At 37.5% G+C, this 26650-nt stretch overlaps 1 protein-coding gene across 1 annotated transcript in view; it reads right to left on the bottom strand.

The window, feature by feature from the left end:
• Positions 1 to 1392: 1392 nt before the first annotated feature.
• EMSY (EMSY transcriptional repressor, BRCA2 interacting) overlaps positions 1393 to 26650 on the bottom strand; it is a 90062-nt gene continuing 64804 nt past the window's right edge. Inside the window, 8 exon segments of the mRNA XM_032360531.1 lie at positions 1393 to 5867; positions 9687 to 10187; positions 11168 to 11731; positions 13603 to 13754; positions 15695 to 15736; positions 16871 to 17026; positions 18738 to 18902; positions 24869 to 25067. Coding sequence (XP_032216422.1) covers positions 5673 to 5867; positions 9687 to 10187; positions 11168 to 11731; positions 13603 to 13754; positions 15695 to 15736; positions 16871 to 17026; positions 18738 to 18902; positions 24869 to 25067 — 1974 coding nt within the window. The 3' untranslated portion in view covers positions 1393 to 5672.

The following is a 26650-nucleotide window of genomic DNA, read 5'->3' on the forward strand; positions in this document are numbered from 1 at the left end:
TATTAAGTCTTGATATTCAAGGGCATCAGAGACAAAAAAAAAAAAAAAAAAAAAAAAAATCCAGAAAGCTCAGCATCTCTTAAGCTAAAAGAATTTAGAATGACTCCTTAGAATACTGCATTTCAAGGGCTCTCCCAGAGGCATACTGTAAAAATTGCAACTAATTCACAGTAAAGAACCAATGGTAAGTGCTGCATAAACGTGTATTTCTCCCCAAATGCTAGAGGAACTCAGCAGTCGGGTAGGATTAAGTTCCCCTGCAACACATCTGGGCAGTCTTGGTGAAGGATGTGGTTTTTAATCAGGGCTTTGGGAAATGAGTGAGTCTGTCAATTACAGAGCATAAACTGTATGTGTGATGGGGGAGACAGGCAGTAGGTCGGGGTAGTGAAATGGGTTATGAATCTACAGATGTAGATTGCAGCTCTAAGAACCTTGAATGCCAGACATAAGGAGATGAGACTGGCATTAAAAAAAAAAAAGCTAAATATATTTTTCTGTACTAATGAACTTAACTCCAAGTAGTTTGTACATATATTAATCCATTTTGCCAGGGTCAATGGCTTAAAACTATTCAGTGACTTCTTGTTCTAAGAATAAAACCTCAAACCTTTATCATAACCTGCAAGATCCACATATAGGTCTGTCTCTACTTTCTGCTCCCAAGCTTGTTGCCTTCACTTGCTGCGTTGCTGTCACATTAGCCTACTCAAGTTCCCCTCTCCCCAAACCCCTCCTACCACAGGCCTTTCATAGCTGCTATCCTTCTGCCCCCACCCCCCATCCTTCTTGTCTAGTTAAATCCCTTCCTTCAAATCACTTTAAGAATCCCTTTCTGGGGGCACCCAGGTGGCTCAGTTGGTTAAGTGGCTGCCTTCAGCTCGGGTCATGATTCCAGAGTCCTGGAATAGAGCCCCACATCAGGCTCCCTGCTCAGCAGAGAGCCTGCTTCTCTCTCTCCCCCTCTCCCTGATGCTCTGCTTACTTGTGCTCTCTCTCTAAAAAAAAGGAAAAAAAAAAAAAAAAGAATCCCTTTCTGAGTACAACTCCCCAACCTCCGTATTTACACACTATCCTAGCACTACTTATTTTCCACCATAGCACCTAGCAATGAATATATTTAGCTGTAATCTTTGATTCATGTATCCTAAAGGAGCTAAAGGCTCAAGTTCCAAGAGGGTAGAGGTGTCTTTCCCTGGCTATTATATCCCCAACGTCTGCACATAAGAAGTGCCCAGTAACTATTTGTTGGAAGGAAAAGAAAAAGTCAGGACATTTAAAAATGGGTATTAGGTGACATAGTATAAACCATTCATTCCATCTTGTGCTAACTGAAGCCTCTCGGAGCTTGTCCAGCCACATGGCTTGTCAGGATTCAAACTTAGGCTTGCCTTTTTTTTTTTTTTTTCTGAAGTGCCCTGTTTTCAGTTACAGTCTGTGTAAGCAAGGAAGAGGTACGAAAGCAGAGCAAGACTTCTCACAAGTACAAATCTGATTCTATGGTGTTTCAATCCTTTTTTCAATATGTAGGTCATAGGCCTCACTTAAAGGCTTATAAAACCTGTAAGCAGAGGCAGCAGACTGTTTTCTCACTCTTCTTGGAAAGGCCTTGCTTACATGGTGCTTTTTCACTCTACTTCCTCTTAACTGGGATTTGTGACAAATCAAAAAACAAACTTGTGTGTGAGCACCTCTGTGTGAAGGCACCCAAGACAGACAAAGAGATTATGTTACAGGCCAACATCAAGTTCCCCTGTCTTTCCAAAGGCCAATTCTGTGTCTGGTGGCACACATACACTCCCATATAGAAAGTATCAACTTGGGGATCAGCATGATGCCTATTAGCATATAATCTGTGTGTTTTGGTACTTCATTTGTCTCTGAGCCCTCGTTTTCTATTTATAAAGTGGGACTGTTAATAACTATTAGACTTAAAAAATAGAGCACCTCTGTGCCTGGCATTTTTACATGCACTATTTCATGCACTCTTCACGATAACCCCAAGTGGGTCAGAAACTCACACTTTGTATTACAGGAAATGGGACCTGCTCAAGTTCATATGATCCATTAACACAGGATCCTGGGACTCAAATCCAGACCACTTGGGTACTATTTCCTTTGTACTATGTCTCCCATCCAAGCAGGTCATTGAGAGAACCTCACAAAGAAATGTATTTAAAAACGTTTTCAATTAGCTCTACACAGTTTTAAGAATGTTAAGCAATTTGTTACATTAGAGAGGAAGTCAAACATGATTAAGGTTTTAAGGGTGATGAATTAATGACTAGAGAACAGGTTACTTTTAAGAGTGGTATTATTGCCTGTACTTCGAAAGCTCTCAATTTAAATAATAGAAAATCATTCAATTTGAAAATGGGCAAAAGACATTTCTCCAAAGATCAGTGAATGGCCAACAAGCAGATGAAAAGATTCTTACCATTAGCCATCAGGAAAATGTCAATCAGAACCATAATGAGGTACCACTGCACACTCTAAAATGGATATAATTTTGAAAAATAATGAAAACAAAAAACAAATATAGCAAGCATTGGTGAAGATGTAGAAAAGGTCAAACTGCCCTATACTGCTGTAAACTGTGCAGTCACTGTAGACAAGAGTTTGATAGTTTCTCAAATCATTAAACAGTTACTGTAGGACCTAGCAATTACACTCCTAGAAATGTACCAAAGAGAACGGAAAACATGTAAAAACTATACACAAATGTTCACAGCAGCATTATTCATAAAAGCCAAAAGTAGAAACCCTAATGTCCATCAACCAATGAATGGATAAAGAACATGTGGTTTATCCATGTGGTGGAATATTACTGAGCCATAAAAAGGACTGAAGGACTGAAACCTGTTACAATTTTGAAAATACTATGCCAAATGAAAGAAGCCAGTCACAGAAGACCACATATTGTATGATTCCATTTATATGAAATGTCCAGAATAGGCAAGTCCATAAAGACAGAAAGTAGTTTAGTGGTTGCCTAGAGCTGGAGTGGCAGGGTGAGTTTCAGGGGTAACAGCTAAGGGGTACAGGATTTCTTTTTAGGGTTATGGAAATGTTCTAAAACTGGCTGTAGTGATGGCTGCCCAACTCAGTAAATCCAGTGAAAACCACTGAACTGTACACTTTAAATGGGTGAATTGTATGGCATGTGAATTAATTTCAATAAAACATTTTTTTAAGTTCCCTAAGTTCAGCATAAACTGCATTCTGCAATACAAAGCATTTACAAAGTTTACTTCAAACCAAATGAATTTTTCTTACCACTGCCTGTAACAGTTGTTAGGACTCTAATAATTCTGTAATATTTGCAGCATAATCTCTGGATATCTTTCACAAGAACTGATTTAAAATTACATTTAATAATGCTAAGACTTTCAGTAAAAGGATACCTGGAGACCCATATACAGCACCACCATCCATTCACTTAAGCAAGAAACCTAAGGAGGAACTTGAGTTTCCTCCTTCCTTTGGCCCTGGCATCCACTCTTCAGCAGGAAGCTCTGTTTGTAAACTCCATAAGGGTAGGATTTTCTGTTTATTTACTGTGGAATCCCTGGTGCTTAGAACAGTACCCAACACGCCGTAGATGTTCAAATAATATTTGTTGAATAAACAAAAGAATTCATGGTCTCCTTGAAAGTAGTATCTTTGAAGGAAAAAAAAATATTAAATCCCTCACTTGATAATTTGTTAATATATACATACTGATTTTTAAAAGTGTAGCTTATGGAAGTTTCGTCTGCCATTCCAGTTGCTGAAAACATATTAAGGTTAAATTCTCAAAAGGGACACAGGTATGCTATGCTGCCAGAATATGTAGAAGTAGACATAATAACTTTATTCAAGTTTGCTCTTGTTACCTGACCCATGAATATTTAAAACATATTTTATTTTATAAAAACTTACATCTGTAAGTAATGGACTGACCATAACAGAGGGCTTAACCTTGAATACATGGTTAGGCTTAGGGGCCCACAAACCCCTAAGATTGTATGTAAAATCTAACATGTATATTGGCATGTGTGTCTTTTTGGGGAGAGTTCATAGTGTGATCAGATTTTCAAAGAAGCCTATGACTGGAGAGGTTAAAAAGTTACTTAACTAGAAACAATCACAAAGTCTTTTAAACATGAATTTGTACAATAAAATAAAATCCAACAGCCCCATCTACGGGTAAGTCGTTAACCACTCAGGAGAAATGATGGCGACTACCAGAGGTCAGTGCATCTTATAAATGCTTGTGTTTAAATCTTCAGTGTCACTCTAGTGGGAATTTATTAACTACAGTATCACAGTTTTTTTTCTAGATATAGATGCAAAAATTAGGAGACTGTTGGTGAAATCTACTTACAGTACTTCAGCACCAAAAAATTGGGCAGTTATGCTGAGATATGTATGTACAGTTCAACATTTGTCAGTCTTAAAATGCTTATTTATAGTGAAATCTATATAAAACCGTTAAAAACTTTTCTATTTACATTTTTTAAAAAATGAAAAGAATTGCTTCCTTTGCCACAACTTGTCAAAACTGACCGTTACCCTCCCACCCTCTTACCCCTCACTCTACTTGTGACAGACCGTGATCACAAGACCCAAACATATTGCTTAAACAAACTGTGTCCTAAAAAGGCAGAATGCTTAAAAACATTACATTTAGAACTGCAAATTAATTTTTATACATTTCAAAGGGGTTTAAACAAAAGTACGTAAAAGTTATCTTCAAAGTCTCAGTCCAATATGAATGTGCAATTTCAATGTTAAGATAGCATCATATGGGTTATTTTTCCTGAACATAGCTGAACACTTCCTTTGGGCTAGAAAATGTTTCTTTTCCTCTCCTTCACAATGAAACATTTTCTCTTTTCTTAAAGGAGCGGGAGGGGTGGGAGGTGGAAAAGGCAGGCAAATCCTGGTTTACAGGAAATCTGTCAGAATATGGCCTGCTTTGAAATGTTTACATTTAAATAAATAGAAGGCAAGTGTGCTGCCTAGAGCACAAAGGAACAACAACACAATAAATTAGCATACAAATGATGAGAATGTACAAGCCACCCAAAAAGCACTTCCCACTGGTTAGGGATCTGATTTCCACCATCTAACAAGGATTCTTTAATGCCAGTATTTTTCTAGTTATTTTATAAACTATAAACTGAGCAAATGTAAAATTTTAACCAATTCAACACTTTCAGAGATTTTCAAAAACATACAAGGTTTTTAAAAAACTGTTCCTGACACACCATTTCAAAATACAAACTATTCACATTCTCCTTTTCTGATGGTGTTTTGCTCAGCAGAAACCAGTTGAACATTCACAGGAAAAGTCTCTTTCCACTGCATGACATACTTTACCATCAGCCATGGTCCAACAGAGAAAGAATATCGGGTCTTTTGTCACTGCAGATGTGCACGTTTTTCTTTTTTTTAGCTTTCCTTTTTTTCCTTTTTCTTTTTTTTTTTTTTAAAAAGTACATTCCCCTGTGAGTTTTATCTTGTTTTAAAATGCTGCTCCTGCAGCAGCTCTTTGTTGAAACACTGTGATTTTGGGGTCCATAGCCTAAGCATGGGCAAAGTGCTATCTTTCGACATCAAAAATCAAGGGCTTCCCTGGACACTTGGTAACCAAGTAGGTTTTAAAGTGCACGCCTGTTTTCAAAAATTTAGGACCGTTCAGCAGAACTCTGAGAGGGGCTGGGCTCGGTTCCATCCTCTGTGCTACTGTCTATGTCTTGCTCCATTGCCGTCTCATCGTCATCCAACTGCTGGCTAGTGAAGTTGTTTAGCTCAAGAAGCCCACTGGGCTCTACAACCACGTTGGAACTGGAGTGACAAGGAATAGCATACTGGGGAATGGCCTGGAAGAGAAGACACAAGAGAGAGGCTTTATGGTAAAAAGAAGAAACAGGAGGATTTCCCCAACACTGAGGAAGGAAACAAGGAAACTGACATTGGACAACTACTACACGCCAGGCACTGTGCTAGGTGCTTTCACACATGATACTCTACTAAATCCCCATAACAACACTGTAAGAAAAATGTTACTCCCATTTTACAAATGAGGAAACTAAGAGGGTAAGTGACTTAATCAAGGTCACACAGTTGGTCAAAGTTAAAGTGCCAGGATTCAAGCTCAAGTCTTCTATCAACTTAAAGTGATCTTTTCACTTCCTGACTGTACCTCGTCCAGTGAAGGAGGCTGAAGTCTGTGCCTAAATCAAGAGAGAGACTTGATCATTTGATCATTAAGCAAATTTTAAATGTAAATGCAGTCAGTTTTCACTCATTATTATCTGCAAGGTATATGATTAATTTGCTGACACCACAATATATTTTAAACCCTTCAGTAACCTTCTGTAACCCTTTGGTAGTTCAAAGGGGAAGTTATTTATTTGGGTGACATACTAATTCTCTTTCCTAAGAGGACAAAACTGTCTTTTAAAATATGAGTAGACAAACACATATTATGGCCATATCGCCTTGTCAGGTTCTTCTTTCTCATCCTTATCAGGTCTATCAGTTCACATAATACCCCTGCTTAAAGTTCTACAACGGTTTCCTATGGTAACTGCTATAAAATCAAACTTTTTGTCATAACTCTAGGCTTATGCCAAGCACACTCATACCTTGGACCTTTGCACTAGGTTCCTCCTCTCTTCCTGGAATACTTTTTCTCTGAATCTCTGCATGGCTGGTTCCATCCTGTCATCTGCATCTTAGCTCAAATGCTTAGAGTAAAACATTTTGAGAAGCTTTTCTTCTATGACCATGAAACCAGATCACTGGGTAGGTCCCACTCCCACCTCTATTACATTGTTTTTTTTCTTCACTGTATTTATCATTTTTGTTAATTTTTTTTTTTCTCACCCTTAGAATGTAAGCTCCATGAGAATGTAAGCACAGAACTTGACTACTTTTTTTCATTGCTAGATGCTGAGAGATCTGAACAGGGCCTGTCATGCCTTAGTTGCTCAATAAACACCTGCCAAATGAATTAACCTATCTTTAACATTCAAAGTCCCAGGGCAAAACTGAGTATCAGGAAATATACCTGACCAAAACAGTCTTCTACTGCCAGGGTGGGAACTGATGCGGAGAGGGATATATATATAATGTTAACACTATAAAGAAAATATTGCAAGATGCCAAGGCACTCAATCTAGATTTGTGGAGTCTTCTGTCACTTGTTTTCCCCCACTCTGTTCCATATAGCTGGTCACTGTGAAGAAGTCTGAGGTGGGGTCAGGAGACCTGGATTCTAATTCAATTCTGGCTCAGATGTGCTATGGACCTCTGAACAAGTCACTTCACCTCACTGAGCTTTAATCTCGTGCAGTAAGATATACTCTAAAGATCTCAGGGTTCTAAAACTATAAGTTCCACATATATAGATCCTTCAGAATAGAAGATATATTTGTTTTGTTTACTCCTCTAGCCTGCACCTAGCACAGCACCTAGAACACAGAGGTTAAGTAATACATGTGGTATGAATGAATGAATGAATGAACGAACAAATGAATGAAATACAGTTGTCTACAAAGAACATGCTTTTCATTCAAAGTATTTATTATTAAACATGTTGAATTCTTATAAAACATTCTTCAAGGAATCAAAGCACTTCTGTAGACTTCTTTCATTCATCCCCACACTATTTTACTGAATCCATAAAATCAATACTTCCAGTCAAAGCTAAGTGTAACTAGAAGATCTGAAAATATCCCAACAATATATTCCTGATGATTATAGTAACAGGAGCTGTAGTTATTGAGTGTTCCTTTGTATCACACACTTAACTAGCTATATTCCATACAGCTTCCCATGAAATCCTCGAAACAACCTTGTGAGCAACTGTTATGATCTTCATTTCACAGGGAATGAAATGGAGGTACAGAGGTGAACTCTGTTGCTCCAAACTACAATGCTGGTAAGAAGGAGTACAGCTGAGACTCAAACCCAGGCGTTTCTGACTCCAAAAGCTTGGTTCCTAACCACCACACTGTCCTTCCCTCTGATGTGGCCACCTAGCACATGGTATATATACACTGAAAGTTAGTTGTATGTTCTGTAGAGAGCCAATTCATTAGATACTATCCTTGATACACAAAGCAATTTTCAGCCCTGTTCATAAAATACAGAAAATAATTTCCAAATAAGCTATCTCAAATTATTTCCAATATAGTTGGCATACCAATTTAAACTCTTAGGAGCCACAGTAAATTTTAGTAAAATAGTTAACAGCTACCATTTATTGGGCAATCACCAAGAGCCAGGTACTGTGCTAGGTGCTTCATCTAAATTTTGTACAATCTTCCCATTTATCATGTAAAATAGGCACTCCTTATTTCCATTTTTACTGATGAGGAAACTAACGCAGAGTGGGGTAAAAGAGCCCTGCCTAAAGTCACACAATGAGTGGCAAAGCTAGAAACTTGAAGTCTTTTCCCACATTTTCAGGGGGTGGGGTGGGGGGAGCGACACACCAATGACTCCCCCTGTCAAGAATGACTTAATACGCTAACAACTGTTTTTATAGAGGAAGAAATCACTTAATAATTCAATGGCCAGTTCTATTTGCCTTTAAGCATTTCCCCCATACTTATTTATATTAATAAATATAATATTGGTCAATTTGTATTCTCTTATAGCCTGGCATCATGGAAAAGGGAAAGTTTACCATAGAAACTTTCAAGTCACACAACAATGAATCTACGGTAAATCCTAGATTATCCACATTTCAATGAATCCAAATTCTCCATTAAATAAAATGTGCTGTGCTGATAACCTTCCAAGCCATCTTACAAGTGTAGCCAAAAAAATGAAAAGTGACAAGAAAACAATCTGAAACCCTGCAAGGAGAAAGGGAAGTAAAACACAACTTCTAAAGGCTAGTCTGGACTCAGTAATTCTTTAGTCTTGATCTATTATGCATGATGACAGATGAGTTTCAAAATGAAGGGAATGTGAAGCACAGAAGATCTACTGCCAATGAATAATTCATTATGTTCACTTGCCTGTACTTACCAAGGCAGGACAGTAAACATAACAAGATTTTTCAACAATGATTGAAATAAAAAGCAAAGCTTTATGGTTAATCCCAAATTAAATATAAAATTAAATTATGTAGAAACATTTTCTTACAACATGTTTCTGCAGACACTGCAGTTAATTAAGGTTTAACTGTCCTAAAAACCATAAACTTAGATCAAGATAAAGAGCTGTGTATTTCCAAGGAAAGGGTCCCTGAAATTGACTTGAAATAAAAGTGCAATCCAGTTACATCCCAGGAGTTTTTGAGCAAAGACCAGGGAGACTGACCCCATCAAGCTGCTGATTTTCTGGGTTGACTTACTGAGTTAACCCTGGCAAGCATGTCTTATATCTATAAGATATAAGACAAGACTGTCAAGACTGTCAAGCTGACATATGGGCTCAGGGCCCTTGACTACCTCTAAGAGGGGGTGTGATAACATCCACCAATTTTCTAGAATTCTCTTCCAGAAAATAAAAATTTGTATATTTATAATAGGTATTAAACCCCAATTTTTCAAATGCCATCTCAAAAATAATTGCTATATCTTTTGCCATCTTGGCATGACTCTTCCTGTGATAGCCCCAATCACAGCAAACCCACAACCCCCAAGATGCCCAATACTTCTCATGTTCCTTCCAATTCTTACCTGGATGATAATTTCTGCTGGGCTCTCTTCAGCTTTCTTTTGGCCTACATTCTGAATACGCATGAACTGGCCTGTCGTAGGCACTCCTGGTGCATCGATTTTCCTTGTCGTTAAGGGAGGGCCAACAGCAGATGGACTTGAACAGGACTCTCTACATTTCTGTTGCTGGGGAGTGGAATTCGCCATCCCTGCCACCACCACATGGGTGGATGGTAATGATCCTGCTTCACCAGTGAGCATACCAGTGGCAAGAACCTTCTTTGGGGGATCCACTACCATATGCTCTACATTTGTATCAATCTGAGCTTCCATCAAAGACATTTTCAAAATGTCTGACACTGCTGTCTTCTCAGAGGCCTGAATGGGAGATATGCTTGTAACTGGTGATGTCAGCTTAGGCACAGAACTGCCACCAGTTATCTTTGTAACTGTGGGAGGCTGGCGCCCCTCAAAAGTTATCTTTGTAACAGAGGATCCTTGGGTTATAATTGGCTGCTCCACCTGAAAACAAATTGGGGTTGTGTGTGTTACAGCTACATCTCTTTGAGAAAACCTATCCAACACCCCAGATAATATGGCAAAAGAAACATTCGTGCGGTATACTAGGAAGACATTCTGAATGAAGCTTGGTGTTTTAAAAGAGGGCTGGATGGGAAAGTATGTGGTTATTTTTAAGAAACCTAGGGAATGAGGAGGGATAAAAAGAACCTTTGTCTAGCCAGCCAAGGTTCACAGCAATAAAGGAAAAAAAAAGTCACAGCAGCCTTGTTTTCCTTTGGGATTTATATCCCCACACGGTATACCTTCAACCCGTTCTCAAATTATTTGCATTTTCTTCAGTTTTTAAAAATAAAAAGTAGGATTTTCAATTTTTTGCTTCAAAATACACCTATACAAATATATTCTCTATATACGTATTTATAATACACACATACACACATATACATCGCTCTAAAGCCACTGGTTTTCCTTAATAGAATTTTTCTTTTGATTATCCAGATAATTCCTCTATAATCTAGAAGATAAAACTAGAAGGTAAATTTATTAACTAGATGATAATGATGTAAACTACAAAGGAAGATGTTCAATGAAGCTTCTTAAAAGACTGTAGTTTACTTAGCATTACTGCCACAGATATGAGTTTACAGGCAAGGAAAAAAAAATATTTTATACCTAAAAAATACAAATAATTTAGGGATCTTGCTTCCATGCACTGCTGACCAATGCTGAAGTGATTTCATTAACTGTCTGGAAAATCAAGTTCTGCATGCTATGCTTTTTTTTTTTCTTCCTATTATTAATGCGTACATTTCTTCCCTAATATCAACCTTCTGATGGGGTAAAGTAATACCAGCATAAATGAGGCTTTTGAGTTTCCTCTTGCCAGGAGAAAGCACTGCTAACCACGACAGGGTCATGATGTTCTTATTTTTTCCGTGAACAGAGAAGTTTAGCTTTGCATGCTACCAATATTCCGTTACCTGGCTTGCCGGCTGTTTCTCTGATGCAGCTGGGAGCGGCATTTGGCTCTGGGGGGTTTGGGGTTGCACGTAGATTTTTGGTTGGTTCGGAGCCTGCTGCAGTTTAGGGAGCTGCTGCGTGGTTTTCACTGCGAGCACCTGTACTACAGTCTGCGGGGGCTGTGCCATTAAGGTAGGAAGCTGCCTGTCTTTGGCCACCATGGGATGCTGTGTGTGCTGTACATCTGGCTTGGGCTGTGCTTGTTCTTGCTGGAGAGGGGTGAGCTTTTGGTGCCTGATGGAAAGCTGGGGCATTTGCGGGAGTTTGTGCTGGAGCTGGTCTGCCTGCAGGTGGATGGTCTGCTTCTGTTTAGTCTGGAAGCACTGCAGAGTTTTCACTTGCAGCTGAGTCTGTTCCAGCTGGGGCTGGCTAAGTTTCTGCTGCTTAGCTGACTGCGACTGAGTCAGAGCAGATCGGTAAAACAGACCTGTCTGAGGGTCTAAAGTGTCCATCTCTTCAACCTCGCCCTCCTCAGTTCCAAGTTCCTCGCTGTGTTTGGTAAAAGCAGTGTGACTGCTTAATGCCTAAGTAAAAAAGGCACAAAGTAAGAATGAAATAAGAAAAACACCTACATTGCTACAATTTCCTCAAACTGAAGAGACTTGGTTATGAGATTCATTCAAAAATTTTCAGAAGGCCCTAAAAAGACCAAGAAACTCAAATTTTCTAAACCTAAAGGGGGGTCTTTAGATTGAGACTCTTGTAATTTCAACTCTTAGACATTAAGGACTGCAAAAACTGATCTACTCACTTCTTTAAGAGAAGTCCTTGAGAGCCCAGAATGTATAGGTAGGAGGAGAAAGGTTGCCCTGCAAGCACAGCCCAACACAGAAAAGGAGAGGTTCTCTGGCTCAGGACACAGCTCTCTTGCCTGGTCATCAGAGATACTGACCCAAGCAAGAAAAGAATGCAGCAACCCAGGAATGAGGTGTCCAGAGAAAAGCCGAGGTTCAGAGAAGCCCACGTTGGCCGTGTGTATGTCCAACCCTGTCCAGAAGGGAAGAGTCACTGTCTGAGGGACATGCCCATCTGGGTCCCCAAAGAGGGCCTCTCTGCTCAGAGTGGAAATGGGTCCTCAGGCTTCACCAAGGCCTGTGTGAAGAACCCTCTGCACTAGTCGTCCTCCCCACTTTGGTCATCTGGGTCCATTGGGCAACAGTTTCCCAGAGACTGGGCTGCCAGGAGGGGAGGAGACCAGGGAGGGGATGGTGAGCACTCCTGTCCATGGAAAGGGAGATTGTTCTGTGTCAGTTATAACAGTGATGGGAGGAAGCATCGATCTTGAGGGACATAGTTAGGGCCAGCCTGTTTGACCTCTCTGGGGGTCTTGAGAAAGCTCAATGTCAGAACCTGCCAGCAACCAGGCTGAGATCGGATACTCAGCTAAACCTCTGGCCACCTGGCTTTCCTCAGTGACACAACATTCACCCCAACCCTATTCTTCCTGCTTCTTTGTCATGCTATTCCTTTATTCTAAACTTTAAAAACTTTGAGATTCATTTGAAACCCTCTTCTATCTCATAATGACCTTACACATACAGGTTTTTAATGCAACAATTTATTGTCATTCAGGTTAGTTTGCTTACAATTAGGATCAACTGCTACCAGTCAAATGATGGTGCTTTATGTGACAACTAATCAGAAGTCACACTTAAATCTGGCATCTATGATATCACTTTGTATAGAGGCAGGATGCTTTGGGTTTAAACCCTGGCTCTGCCACCCAGAATAAGTTACTTAACTTCTGTAAGCATGAGTTTCCTCATTTGTAAGAGGGATAATACACCTACCTTGCAGGATCATAGTGGGAATTAAACAAATTAATGTATTTTAAAGCTCAAAGCACAGTATCTGACACAAAATCAGCTTATCAACATATTCTTTTTCCCTGTTACCCTTGATACCAGATTTCCTGTTTTGTATTAACTCATTCTCCTCCCCCATTAAGTCTCTTCCTCAATTGGTCACATATAGTAAAAGAAGTAGAGATATTTATACATACTTATAAATGTTTCCCATGAGAATTCATTTTAAAACCAAAACACCTAGCAACAAACAGCTAAACAAGCTAACTTCTATTTCATTTAAAAATCTCACCTCAGTGATAAATGCTTTCGTAACAATGTATACAGAGTGACCAATTCTGAAGTCACAGATTCATCTAGATAATCCCACCCTTTTCAAATGTTCCAATTTTACAGAATATCCATGAATACTGTTTCTTAATTACTTTCCAGTGTTTTAAGACTCTCAATTCATTTTCTCTACTCAGTCCTCACAGAGGAAAGAACTGCTCTTCAATTCAGTTATTTCTTCTCCTATAATCAATGAAACTGAACCTTATTTCAGGAAGGAGGCAGTAACAGAAGGTAAGAAGAGAAAGAAGAGATACAACCTGCTGCATAATGTGGGTGATTGCTCCAGGGGAAGATGCTGGGATGGACTTCACCACCACTGAAGTCTGTGTTGCAGTCTGTGACTGAGCCACATGCTGGAGCAGGGTCCGCTGGGGCTGGGAGGGCTGTTGGGGCTGGGAGCGATGGCTGACTGAAAATAGAGGAGGTGATGATATTTCTCCAGAAATCACCACAGCATCTGTAACCAGTAGTCATTTTAAACAAATGTCTGTGAGATTGCATCACAGAGAGAATGTGTGGTACTGTGAACTAGGAGGCAGAAGACCAGAGTCTGCCCATCTATGAGATGTGTGACTCTGAGAAAGTCACTTATCTTCTCTGAGACTCTGTGTTCTCATCTGTAAAATGGGAATAACAGAGCCATTATAAGGATGAGATGAGAAATGCGGAAGCACCGTGAAAACTATTATCACAAAGGAGGAACAAACCCCGTAAAGTTACAGCCTCTTGTGAGCTGTACTTAATTTCTCCAACAACCTTCACCCCTTTAAGGTAACAAAACAACAATAAATTTCTGCAATCAAATCCAGGCTATTGTCTTTAAGGATATGAAGATAATACTAAATTTACTAAGATAACACTTTAATTTATTGGTCTCAGTTCCTAATGCAATATAAAACCCAGAAGCATTCAATCTTTTACATGAAGTGACACTGCCTTGCAGCCTTATAGTTCCTAAGGATGTAAGAGGTCAAGATGATACTGCAAAAAGAACTGGACCAAGAGTCATACCTGGATTCTGTCCCACTCTGCCACCAACCCCAGCTATGTGAATTTGAACAGGTCATTAAATTCTATTAGTCTCTAAACTTACAGGTTTTATTTTTGTTTTTTTTAAATAGGAAAATAAAAAAATTTTTTCTACCTAGAAGAGGATCAAATGAAGTAACAGATTGAAAATGGTCCTTAAATCCTTAAGTCTTAAAAGTAAACAGGAATAGAAAAAAATCACAAATTTTGTTCATCTGACATAAATGGGTGAGAATACAGTGTAACAGGAAAACAACTCCATTTCTTATTCTCTCACTACATAAGTCCAAAGGAATAAGGTAGGCATTTATATCCATGTAACAGATGTAAAACAACGTCTACACTGATGCCAAACTATCTCTTACCAGTTTCAACTTCAACTTTTTAAACAGTAAAACATCCACCACTTCTTATTCTACAAAGCCTTAAAAATGCTTATGGTTATTGGGAAATGAACTTTTTGAATCAAGAACAGAGTAAAACAAATCTGTAAGATTAGGTAAGGATTTTGAGAATATCAAAATTCTCTGAATAACCCACAATTCTAATGCTCAAATAACTCAAACTGAAAAAAAGTGTTGATATTAGAACTACTACTGAAATCATTTATAATGTGACTAAGGAGAAAAAATAAATCATACTAGTATTAAAATTAAACAAATTAAGTTTTTAACTGACAGAAGCATCATCAGAAATGAGTGACATCTGAAATATAATAATCTCTTATGAAATTATCAGATTAATATGGAACATTTCTGCTGCCCATAATAATCTTCATGATTATAACATTAAATTTTTTATTAAGAAAGAAAATGGATTTAATAGAAGATCAACTAAAATCATTTAAGAATAATCCTCATTCAAGATCTATAAACCCCTTCATAGTAATTCCCCAGTGTGCAGGAAAGTCAGAGAAAACTAATGCCTATTATAGGATAATACAAGACATCAGGGCCAGGAACCTGGATCTGAAGTTAAAGAAAATGCTTACTGTGGCTGAGGATACGATGGGGAGGAGATTATGGAAGGAAGTCAGAGAGTGAACATATGGAAAACAGCTGAAAGTGACCTTAACTGGGCCATATCAACAGCATAAAACAGTCACTTATTTCTTTAAATAGCTCTTATTTTTTTCAATGTCAAACTGCTCATTTCTGAGAAAGAATCTCACTATCCTGCAAAAAGAAAGTCTCCTTTTTACTGAGTGGAGCTTACCTTTCCTCTACCAGATCAGAGTAGAGCGCATCCATTTAAGTGGTTCCCCCCCAAACAATAATCTTTTACCTTCAGTTATACTACAAATGGATGCACACCACTTACCTAGAAGGGGAAAAGCAACCTCTGTCCCCTCATCAGTGCGTTCTGAAAAGGATAAGTAAGGGAAGAAATCATAGGTCTTTTCCTCCATTTACCATCTGATAATCTAGTCTATCCCCAGAGGTTAATACTCATATTCCCAACATACTGCCCTCTACTTTATTTAGCTTTCTGCTAAATATCTCTAAAGAAAGATGCTAGATGGCTTTTCATAGTCTTTAACTGGATTCTCCCTTCTGGCAATTTTAACTCATTAATCTTTTTTAAAAATTAACGTATAATGTATTATTTGTTTCAGGGGTACAGGTCTGTGATTCATCAGACTTACACAAATCAGAGCACTCACCATAACCCATTAATCTTTAAAAATATATCTTAAAAATGATACCAAAGAATTCCTTTTCCACTTTAGTATTTTTGACATCCTTTAAATATTTTTAACTTTACATTCTCCTTTGATCACTGCTTAAGAAAACTTAAGACAGGTGTTCTTGACATACTGCTTCATAAGTCATTTCTCCCAACCCCTAATTATTCACATTACTATCCTCTGAACTATTTCAAATCTCTAGGTAATGACGTGTCCAAACCAGAAAGCAGTATTCTAGGAATGGTCTCACCAGAATATGAGAGAAAGAATCTATGATCCTTCCTGCTCCACTTTTCTATCTATGCCATCTAAAAATCTCATTAGTGTTTTATGGCCAGACCACATTTTAAAGAAATACCTAATTTGCTTTCCACCAGAACTCCTAAGTATTTACATAGATTTCAAGGTCTCCATTTTTTTCTTTATGCTAAAAAAGCATTGGGTTTTTATACCTTCTTTCTCCCTTGACCCACATCCCCTCCCCCCAAACTAGAAAATTCAGATGCATCAGAATATCTATCCTTATATAAAAGGTATTTTATCCTCTTTACAGCTGTCACCTTATAACCACAGATTTCATTTACGGCCACCTTCAATTCTTTATTATTTGCAGTTTGCAACAACCAATTGCTTTTTTCCCCCTTGTCATTAATGATAGAGTAAGTCCCAAGGACAATGTGAATGTACTCTCAGACCAAATTGGAAAAGATCTAGAAATATAAAAACTATATTCTCCCCCAAACAACCATCCCATAAATCCAGAAAGGTAGCTCTCCTACCTTAATACTACTTTGTACAAGGACACCTACCAGTAGTGATGTATTCAGCAACTAGTTCTGACTCTACCACAGCAATGGATGGACTCTCAGGAGAATGTCTCTTTTCCTGGGTCATCTGAATAGGCACTGCCATCTGACTCAAGTCAATAGTGGGTTGTCTTGGTTTAGATTCCAATTTTTCCTTTACTGCATAAAAAAGTCAGGGGAAAAGTTAACTTTTATTACAAACAAGTATCAAAACCAGAGTTGTCCATGGGAATATGAACCAGACCTCTGGGGTGCTATACTGGCAGTGACTAAGGAAATAGTGAATTGAAAAGAAAAAAAGCAGACTGCTAAGTATGGTTGTAGAATGCACAACTTGTACAGCCATACCCAGCAGCCTGGCAAGAAGAACTCATATGCATTCAGACTAAAATTCCCCCCTACTATGACTAGGCCAAATAATCTGTTTCTCTTATACACAGTCCTCTTAGAACATTTCCTTTACCCTTCTTCAAGGTAGTCCCTGGTTTTCTTGAGTTCACCAACCTGAAAACAAAGGGTGAATAAGCAGTATACACCATGATTTGCTCTAGGGCAGACCTACCCAGAATAGCACAATACAATGACCGGTTTAATCTGATCTATTAAAAATTCATGATAATCTTCAAAGAAATTTACTAAGTCTTCAACGACTCTTAAAGAATAAAAATTTTCAGTGTTTCTCTGTTCCTACAAAAATGTTTTATGGAATGGCCTGGAAACAAGAATGGGTTCCATGAATAAATTTACTTTCTATCTTAACACTTTTTCTATAAAATCTACTCATTCGGTTTCTACCCTTACAAGACATTAATGCAAATGGCTGAGTATGTCAAAGACAAGAAGCTGAAGAAGTACCTAAGGCCAAAAATAACACCAATAGAAAGATTAAACAAAGATACTAAATGCTAGTATTCTTTGGCTAGTGTAAAGTGGGTGTTATGGCAAATAGTTACCAGTAACTAAGTCCACTGAATGATCATTCAGATCATTCCCATGAAGTTTAATGTGACAAAATCAAGCTAATCATTTAAACAAAGAAAGCAAAACAAAACCAAAATAATATCACAGTCACCCCAAAAGTAGAGTAGATACTGAATTAGGAATCAAAAGACATGGAGTCTCGCTCTGCCACTAGCCTACTAGGTAACATGTTTGGATCTCAGTTTATTTACGCATAAAATGAAGGTTGGATGAGATCATTGCTAAGGTCCCTTCAGTAACCTAATAATCTTTGACTTACTGTAACAGGTAAGTCAGTATAACTGATAGAGGTTTTGCCTGGAGTTTATTGAAGATATTTAAATAAACAGAAATACTGATAGGATCTTGTTAAATAAGGATGGCTTTGCATGGAAGCTCAAGTGGTTAAATTATACAATGAACTAGAAAGATAAAACCAATTAGAATGCTAGCAAGGGCTATTAATGGTGTTTTATGTCCACAAAACTGCCCAACCCGTATCGAGGAGGATGGCAGGGGCTCTTCAATCTGCTTCCTACTATTATTCTTACATAGAACTAGCAGCTATACTGAATCTACCCTTGTGCTAAGAAATGATAGAAACTACTGACTTCTGGTGACAAGAGGCTACAAGGACTTTTAAGCAGGAGACAGAAATGAAAGAATTCTGCCCTTTTTTTCTCTCTGACTAGCCTATCCTTCAGTATTCCTGGGCAGTATTCTTACTGAACTGAATTAAGTATTCTTACTGAACTGACAAGCAAACAGATTGCAGCAATGACTATAGACCAGTCCAGAGGGGGGAAATGTGCTCAAATAATAACAAAGAAAATATAACAGTGGTAGTATTTTAGCACAACCCATCTCTAGAGAAAACATGCTTCATTCAATCGAGCATGTGAATTCATACCTGTTGTCTGTTGGAGTTCTAATAGAGCTTTGATTGTTGAAGTAGCTGATTGTGATTCACTGGATACATCCTGATAAATTATGGTGGGACTAGTCTCCATTGCAATCTCATGTTCTGACCAATCCTGACGCCGGGAAGCAATTACATGAACTACAGGCTGGGAATCTGTTTTATATTAGTTAAAAAAAAAAAACCCTATAAACAAAGTTTCTCTTAAAAAAAAAAAAAAAAACAAAATCTTTGTATTTACTGTAAACTTCATGCTTTATCTCCCCAAGACGACTGTAAGCCCCCAGAGGGCATAATATCTTTCATGTCTGTATTCACTCACTCATTCACTCCTATACACTGATTCAACAAACTAGGCACCTATAAGCAGGAGTCTATATTGGCACTGAGGATATAAAGGAGCTTACGGAATAATCAGAGGATGCTCAAGAAGCACATAATCTGGCTGGAGAGACAGACATGTAAAAAGACAAATTACAATTTAATGTGATAATTGCTATAATATATAGGTGTGCATTTGTGTAAGTAGAGGCATGTTTGTGTATAATAAGAGCAAAATACTGTAGGAGTCTTATTTTCCCCAGTACACCTGAAAATGTGTTCTGTATTACAACCTGAGCATCCAGTCAACACTTACTGGATGGCTGAATTGCTGGAAAGAAATCCTGTCCACCAACAATAAGAATGGATAAATGATCTAGGAACAGGATGATTTAATAGGACACATATAACATCTGGAGTTCAATGTCTTAGGTTACAGCCCCAGCTCTAGCAATTCTTCACAAGTTGAGCCTTTAGGTTTTAGTGCCATTATTTCTAAAATGACAATGATAAAATTACCTCTCTGCCTCACAGGAATTCTGAGGATATAATGAAATAATACATGTAAAAGAGCTCCATAAACTACGAAGGACAGTAGAAATGTTACTGTTGTTGTTTCCTAAAAGTTCTTGATTCTGAGACTCTTAGTCAGTTTCAAAATAAATTAGAGCCCTAACTCCAAGGATTATTATATTTATACAATGAAAGTAGGCATGTGAATACTAAATGCGCACTAAAACAAGCAAAAAATTACTGAGTTTTCCACCTACAGAATAAGCAGGTTGGACTAGACTATTGCTCCTTTGTCAGGATTCCACAGAGGACAAAAATTATTTTGGATCCCACTCCCAAGTTTAAATTACAATGGAGGAGAATAAAATAAACACACATATAGCTTTGTATTCTTGGGTAAAATCAAATGACTAGGGCAAACAAGACAAATACATGGAAAGAAAAAGACTGCTTTGATTTGGATTAGTCAGTGAAAGCATTGTAGAAGAATGAAAAGAATTAATGTAGCCCCCCTCCAAAAAAAAGAAACAAGAATAAATTCAATGTAAGTTCACCTTCTTCGAACCTTTTATTTTTGAACACCACAAAGTTGTCGAAAAAGGTTGGGGAGGTGAAATGACTCTTAAAAAACAAAACTAACTAAAAAACAGCCTTCCCAAAGAAAAATCAATATATAAGAGACATGGAATTTTTAATTACCATTAAGAAACTGCATCCCCAGTTACCCAAATACCAGGCAGAATATACGACACACGAGGGGTGTATAATTTCCATTAAACTTCTCCCCAAATTCTAGATAGCTATGGGACACTATCCTTCAATACCAAATGTCATGTGATGCATACTACAGTTTCCCCTTACTCGTTATAAGTAGACAAATAGAACTTACCCTTAAGAAAAGTAATTTTATTAGGAAATAATTCTTTTTATAAAACCAAGTTCTCACATTTACGAAATTCTCACAATGATGTAAGCACCCATTTGGGTAGGTGAGAGGACCCATGGCAAAGAATGTTTGCAACTCAATTCTGTATATTCATTAAATATCCAGAATAAAGCAAGGATAATATTTGCAGAGAGATAAGGTAGAAAGAGACTAAAAAAAGAAAACAAATCTCTGCAAGGGAGCACCTATCACCCCAAATAACATTATCCTGTAGGAGCTAGAGATTCTTCACTCTTTCTGCCCATACTCAAAAAGTAGCTGATCATTGCACAGTATCACTGCGGCAACCCTAAGAGCTGTGACAAAGTTTCTCAATGTAGAAACCAATCCTTAAGTGATTTTCCTCTTTACTTTGGCTTTTATTCTTAGACTAGATAAATCTATTGCCTATTAAGTCTGAGAATGAGGTCAGAATGCAATGACAGAGACATCAAGAACATGATCTCACAGCAGCATCATAGACTTCCCCTGTCTTGAGAATGATGGTCTGCTAACCCTCAGGTATCTTTCCCCCCAGGTCACTTAGCAAATATTTACTGGATGTCTATTACATTTTAGGTACCAGAAATACACACTGTACTGTTATATGCAAGGACAGATCAGGCATCTCTATGAAAGAATGTCTCCTGTAACTTTACCATAAAAGGCCCATATCACATTTTCATGGCAAAGTTCAGACCTCTCAGCTAGCAGGATCTAAAAGTACATTTCACGCTATCAGCAATCCTATACAAAAATCTTCACGGTATCCCAATCCAGGAACTGCAACACCAGAGAGCTCACTACTTTCTAAGATAGCTTCCTCCCATTTCTGCAGTTATGACAATTAGAAAATTTTCTTAAATGGGCAGGGTTTCCTGTGACTTCTACCCAATGGTTCTAGTTTCCACCCATGTAGCCACAAAGGCCAACTCTTTTCCCTCTTGCATGTCACAGTCAAGAAAACTGACAGCTCCCAGTGTGCCCAAACCAATCCTCATCTTCTCTTCTCCATAATAAATGTCCTGTTTCCAATAACACTTTCTCAAATAAAATGATTCCCAGATGCCTTACTGATCTAAAACACCCCTTCTAAACTAAACCCAGGGGATGCCTGGGTGGCACAGTTGGTTAAGTGGTTGCCTTCAGCTCAGGTCATGATCCCAGGGTCCTGGGATGTTCCCACACTGGGTTCCTTGCTTAGCAGGAGCCTGCTTCTGTCTCTGCCTCTGCCTGCCACTCTGCTTGCTTGTGCTCTCTCTCTCTGACAAAAAACAAATGAACAAGCAAACAAACAAACAAAAACACAACACTAAACCCAAGATGTCTATGTCCCTTCTATGATGTAATAAGTATTTTTCCACTGAAGTACTGTCATAAAGCCCTAGTCCTTTGTTGTATTAAACTGCCTAGACAGCATCACTCAAAATGTTTCAGAGAACATTAGTTCCTAAAGATGTTCTGTAAAAGAAGGGTTCTAAGGTCAAAAAAGTTGGGGAGCAGTTTACATTATATACTCTTCTATTCATCTTTCACAATATATATTAACACATAATAGCTCTGGAAAATTTTGCAATAAGTATGTTTTGCTTAACCTGGATTTGCTTAACCTGGATAACCCACCCTCACCATGATCTACCAAGATCATAAAGCTTCTGGAAAAATCATCCTAGAAACCAATTTGTGGCCTCCTTAAAGCAATGTCTTTATACGATGCATTTCTGTATCTGCCTCATACCTTGTTCCATCTTAAATCCCTACCCTTGGTTTTCTCTCCTTGCTCCCTTCCATTTCACTTCACATAATCTTATATTCTACCTAATCCACCTTAAACCTACAGGAAATAAACAAAATTTAAATAAAGAAATCTTTAGGGGGTGCCTGAGTGGCTCAGTGGGTTAAAGCCTCTGCCTTTGGCTCAGGTCATGATCCCGGGGTCCTGGGATTGAGCCCCGCATTGGGCGCTCTGCTCAGTCGGGAAGCCTACTTCCCTTCCTCTCTCTCTCTCTACCTGCCTGTCTGTGATCTCTGTCAAATAACTAAATAAATAAAATCTTAAAAAAAAAATCTTTAATATTTCTCTCTTTTTAATTTAACTCTTCTTGCAAGTTTCTTGAAAGTTTGAAATTACATTAAAAAAAGAAGTTACCAAAGGTGAGGGAGTGGCAAAAACTACAAAAAAATATAAAGGAAAAAATGAACTGCTATGTAGTGTTACATTCCCAACAGGTACAACCCTCATATACTTTGAATGCCAGCATGATCTTAGACTAACCAAAATCTATCCCTTTCTCTTTAAATCACAGCATATAGATCATTAGTCATTGTGAGAATGCACTAAGGAGCTTTACAAAGATATGAGTGGGATAAGGATGATAAAAACTGGCTTTATCATCTAGATACATGTATTCCGAATTGTTAACTTTTTCTGTATTACAGAATATTTTAAAAATAATATGTAATGATACATGACAAATAAATAAAAACAGATGAAACAGATGTATAATAAGAGATTGAAAAGCAGAAAACCTTCCACTCAATCACTTCCAAAAATATCCAAACTTCTGTCCCATTCTTAGAATGAACACTTAAGACTGCCTAACGAAATGGCATGTTTGGGAAGTAAAGACTGGCTTACAGCTCCCTTAGGAAAAGACTTGAAATTTCATAAGATAACCCGAGATTATGGATATAAAAACATCTACTGTTCATGCCCCCCTTTTAGGACCAACTCATAAGCTAAACATTTTACCTGTCCTCTATAAAAATATTTCTCAAGGAAAAAAAATGACATGTATTATTCAAGGAACCAGAGACGTAAAAGTAAAAGAGAAAAATACAGCTGATGTGTGGAAGAAAGAACGGAATCTTTAAATAGCAAATCATTATGAAATAAAGATCAAATGAAACAGAAGAGGCATCACTCCATTGTAACTTGTACAAAGACTGATTCAAAATCAATACAGAATGATAAACTGAATCTTCTCAGTAAACTGATCCAGAAAATATTACTAACATTGATAATATGCTGAAGAAAACTATCCACTCTCTAAAATGAGTGTCATCTTGTTTGTTAAAATCAACAGTTTTATTTATTTTTAATTAAGGAGTTTTCAAAGACCACTTCAAATGCTATGTCCTCATGAAGCTTTCTTATTCTCTCCTCACTGGAGTGTGAATTTTTAGCCTTTGGCATTTTTATTTGTTACTAATAAACTTATTATACTCATACTGAAGTTGTACGTGTATTTTAAATCTCCTATTCTAGATTTTAACAAGAATTACATTTTACTCAACATTTATAGGGCCTAGCATAATACTTAATACATAGTATAAAAGACATATATATAAATGTCAAATTCTATTAATGGACTAATCAGGAATTTGAACCCTGTAAGCAATCTGAACTTCCCATTAATCTGGAAAGACTCTGCTAAACAATTAGAATAATAAAAGTGCATAAGATGAAGAATCTGCATTAGAAAAGTGAAATGTTCAGAAAGCACTCCAGAAAAAATAATAGGGGGGTAAGGAGAGGGAATGGAGTGAGTGAGGAATGATCAAGGGAAGATAAACAGCTTTGCTTAGTAGATGCATTGGAGCATATAAGCAAGCATAGGCATAAATATACCTACCATCTGACAATAAGGGCGCGGTCAAGGTAACTGACAGACATTAGTACTAGATTTGTAGGTCTCAGAGCTTATGATTAAGAATTTATTTCAAGAGATATCCTAGACAAACTACATAATTAAAACAACAATGAGGATAAAGAGCTTCCCTACTGTAGAGTCTGGCTTCATAGCTCCTTCCTTATAATTAGGACAACCATACAGTATCATGTAAATTGGGATACCTTTGAGAGTGAAAAGGAATGCTATTAATAGTTATGCTGGAACAGATATAAACCAGGACTTGTTCTCTGCAAACTGCAATGTATGGTCACTCTACTTATAGCTCAGTTATGGCCCACCTCTGGCCACCCTGATTCTTTCTCAAGGTTCAACAGTCACCACTCAAAAGATACATTTGCTTTCTTGCCCACTTACTTCTCTTACTACCCAAAAGGAAACAAGAAGAACCACAGCATTATTCAAGTTCGGTTAACACCTACCTGCCAAAATCACCATCTAAACTTTACCAATTATTTGATGAACATAAGCTACACAGGAAAGAATGGTAAAATCTTATCAAAAACAAAACTTCAGCTCACTGATTACATATCAAATAAAGGAAAATAAAATCAAAAGAATCAACAAAGCAAACCATACATGTTTGTTTGAAACCCCTAGATTCAACTATTTTGGAACTGGGACACTATGTCAGAAGCAATTACATAAATCAGAAGTAAAATGGATCTTACCTTGGGAACTTTGGGAAGACTCTGTAGAAGAGGAACTACTATCTGTATAACTCTGTGGGTCTTCTTTTCCCTCTTGAATAGATGAATTACCAGCTTCTGCCACCCTAGATGCTTGCTGTAATGTTTCTGTGACCAGCTGCCTTGTCTGTTCACTAACAACTGTGGCTTGAAATGTCACTGGTTTGGGTTTAATTAGAACCTAGAAGAAAATCAGAAATACACCCAGCTTAAATTTTAGAGCACTATTTAAAATGCCAAACTTCAAGTCATGAAGAATTTTTCCCGACATGGGAAGCTGCATTCTGTATATTTACTATGCTTTGGGCACAACACTGTCCATCAAAGACTAATTCAATCTATGAACAAATCAGAGTCAAGCCACATACAAGATTTTAAGTGGTACATGCCAGACCAGACTGCAACAGCCACATATTTGACAAGAGGCTCTCCCCTGTTTTTTCTTGCCTATGATGACCTCAGAAGTCATTTTACAATCTGTGTGGGCTATATAGTAGAAAGACAGCCACACACTATGGACAGCAGAAGAGAAAGACACAAGGAGCCTGGATTCCCAATGCCACAAGAATAGTCTAGAATTTTCTCCCTCTGAACATTTATTAACATCACAAAATAATTAAAACATTATTATTAACATAATAAAAATAAAACTTTATTTGTATAAGCCACTTTTCTTCAGGTTTCTTTTCATTAACAACCAAATGAAATTCCTAACTGAGACAACTGCACAAAATGGTGGGGATCTAAGTCATCTTCGAAAGATCCCCAGAACACTACTGACTTAGACAACTGTTATTAGAAGCAATTATGACACATATGGTAGATCAATTCCTGGCAAAGGTCAAAACCACAGACATTAAAATAAGTGAAATGGGAGAAAGATTTCAAACTGAACCATTCCACTTCAAAATCTGAACTCTAGGAGCTGACTTCAATTGGGTGCCTAGAATAAAAATGGTTGACTGAGCACATTTAGTTTTTATTTCTCCAATATGTAAGATTCGAAACCTATTTTGACACCACTAATTCACCCATTTCCAAGAATTCAAGAATGAAAACACGGGTTATTCTATGATGCAAATGATGGAGCAAATGAGGATTATTACCAGTTAAAACTTAAAGGCAATTTGGACTTATCTCTTATCACAAAACTTGTTTGTTTAAATGTGTATACTATTTCACTATCATTCTAAGGGAATTGATCCTAAGGGCAAATTACTAAAGTAAAATAAAACCTTTTACAAGAATTCTAGGATAACATTTCTCAACCAAAGTTGACATTACTTCCTTTGCTGTTCTCATAAAGCATTTAAAGTAGGAACTTTATAAAATAAATAGTAGTCTAGCAACATAAGATTAAATCCTTAGCCTCAATTTTCTAAGCAAATTTCCAGAAAAATTCCCTTATCTTCTATTGCTTGAAAAATGAACAGATCTCTAGCTACTCTATCACTTAGGTTTCAAGTAAAACAAATTTTATAAGTATTTAAAGTGCTTTCAAAAGCCATACCAGCTTATAAAAAATACTTGTTTCTGAGAGATTCCAAATAACTACCACTCTGCCTCAAGCATCTACTTCTCAAATAACAATATATCCCTTCAGCAGATTTTATTCCAAGAGTGTTCATTTCCCCAAACTTTGCTCATGACATGGCACAAATATTTAGATACCCCCCTCCCAAAAAAAAGTACTGAAGAGAGAAACACAGGTTTTGAAAACAGATGATTATGCACATTTGGTCATAACTTAACAATCGGATCTTT

Source organism: Mustela erminea, chromosome 9 (assembly GCF_009829155.1).
Source record: "Mustela erminea isolate mMusErm1 chromosome 9, mMusErm1.Pri, whole genome shotgun sequence".
Taxonomy (NCBI): Eukaryota; Metazoa; Chordata; class Mammalia; order Carnivora; family Mustelidae; genus Mustela; species Mustela erminea.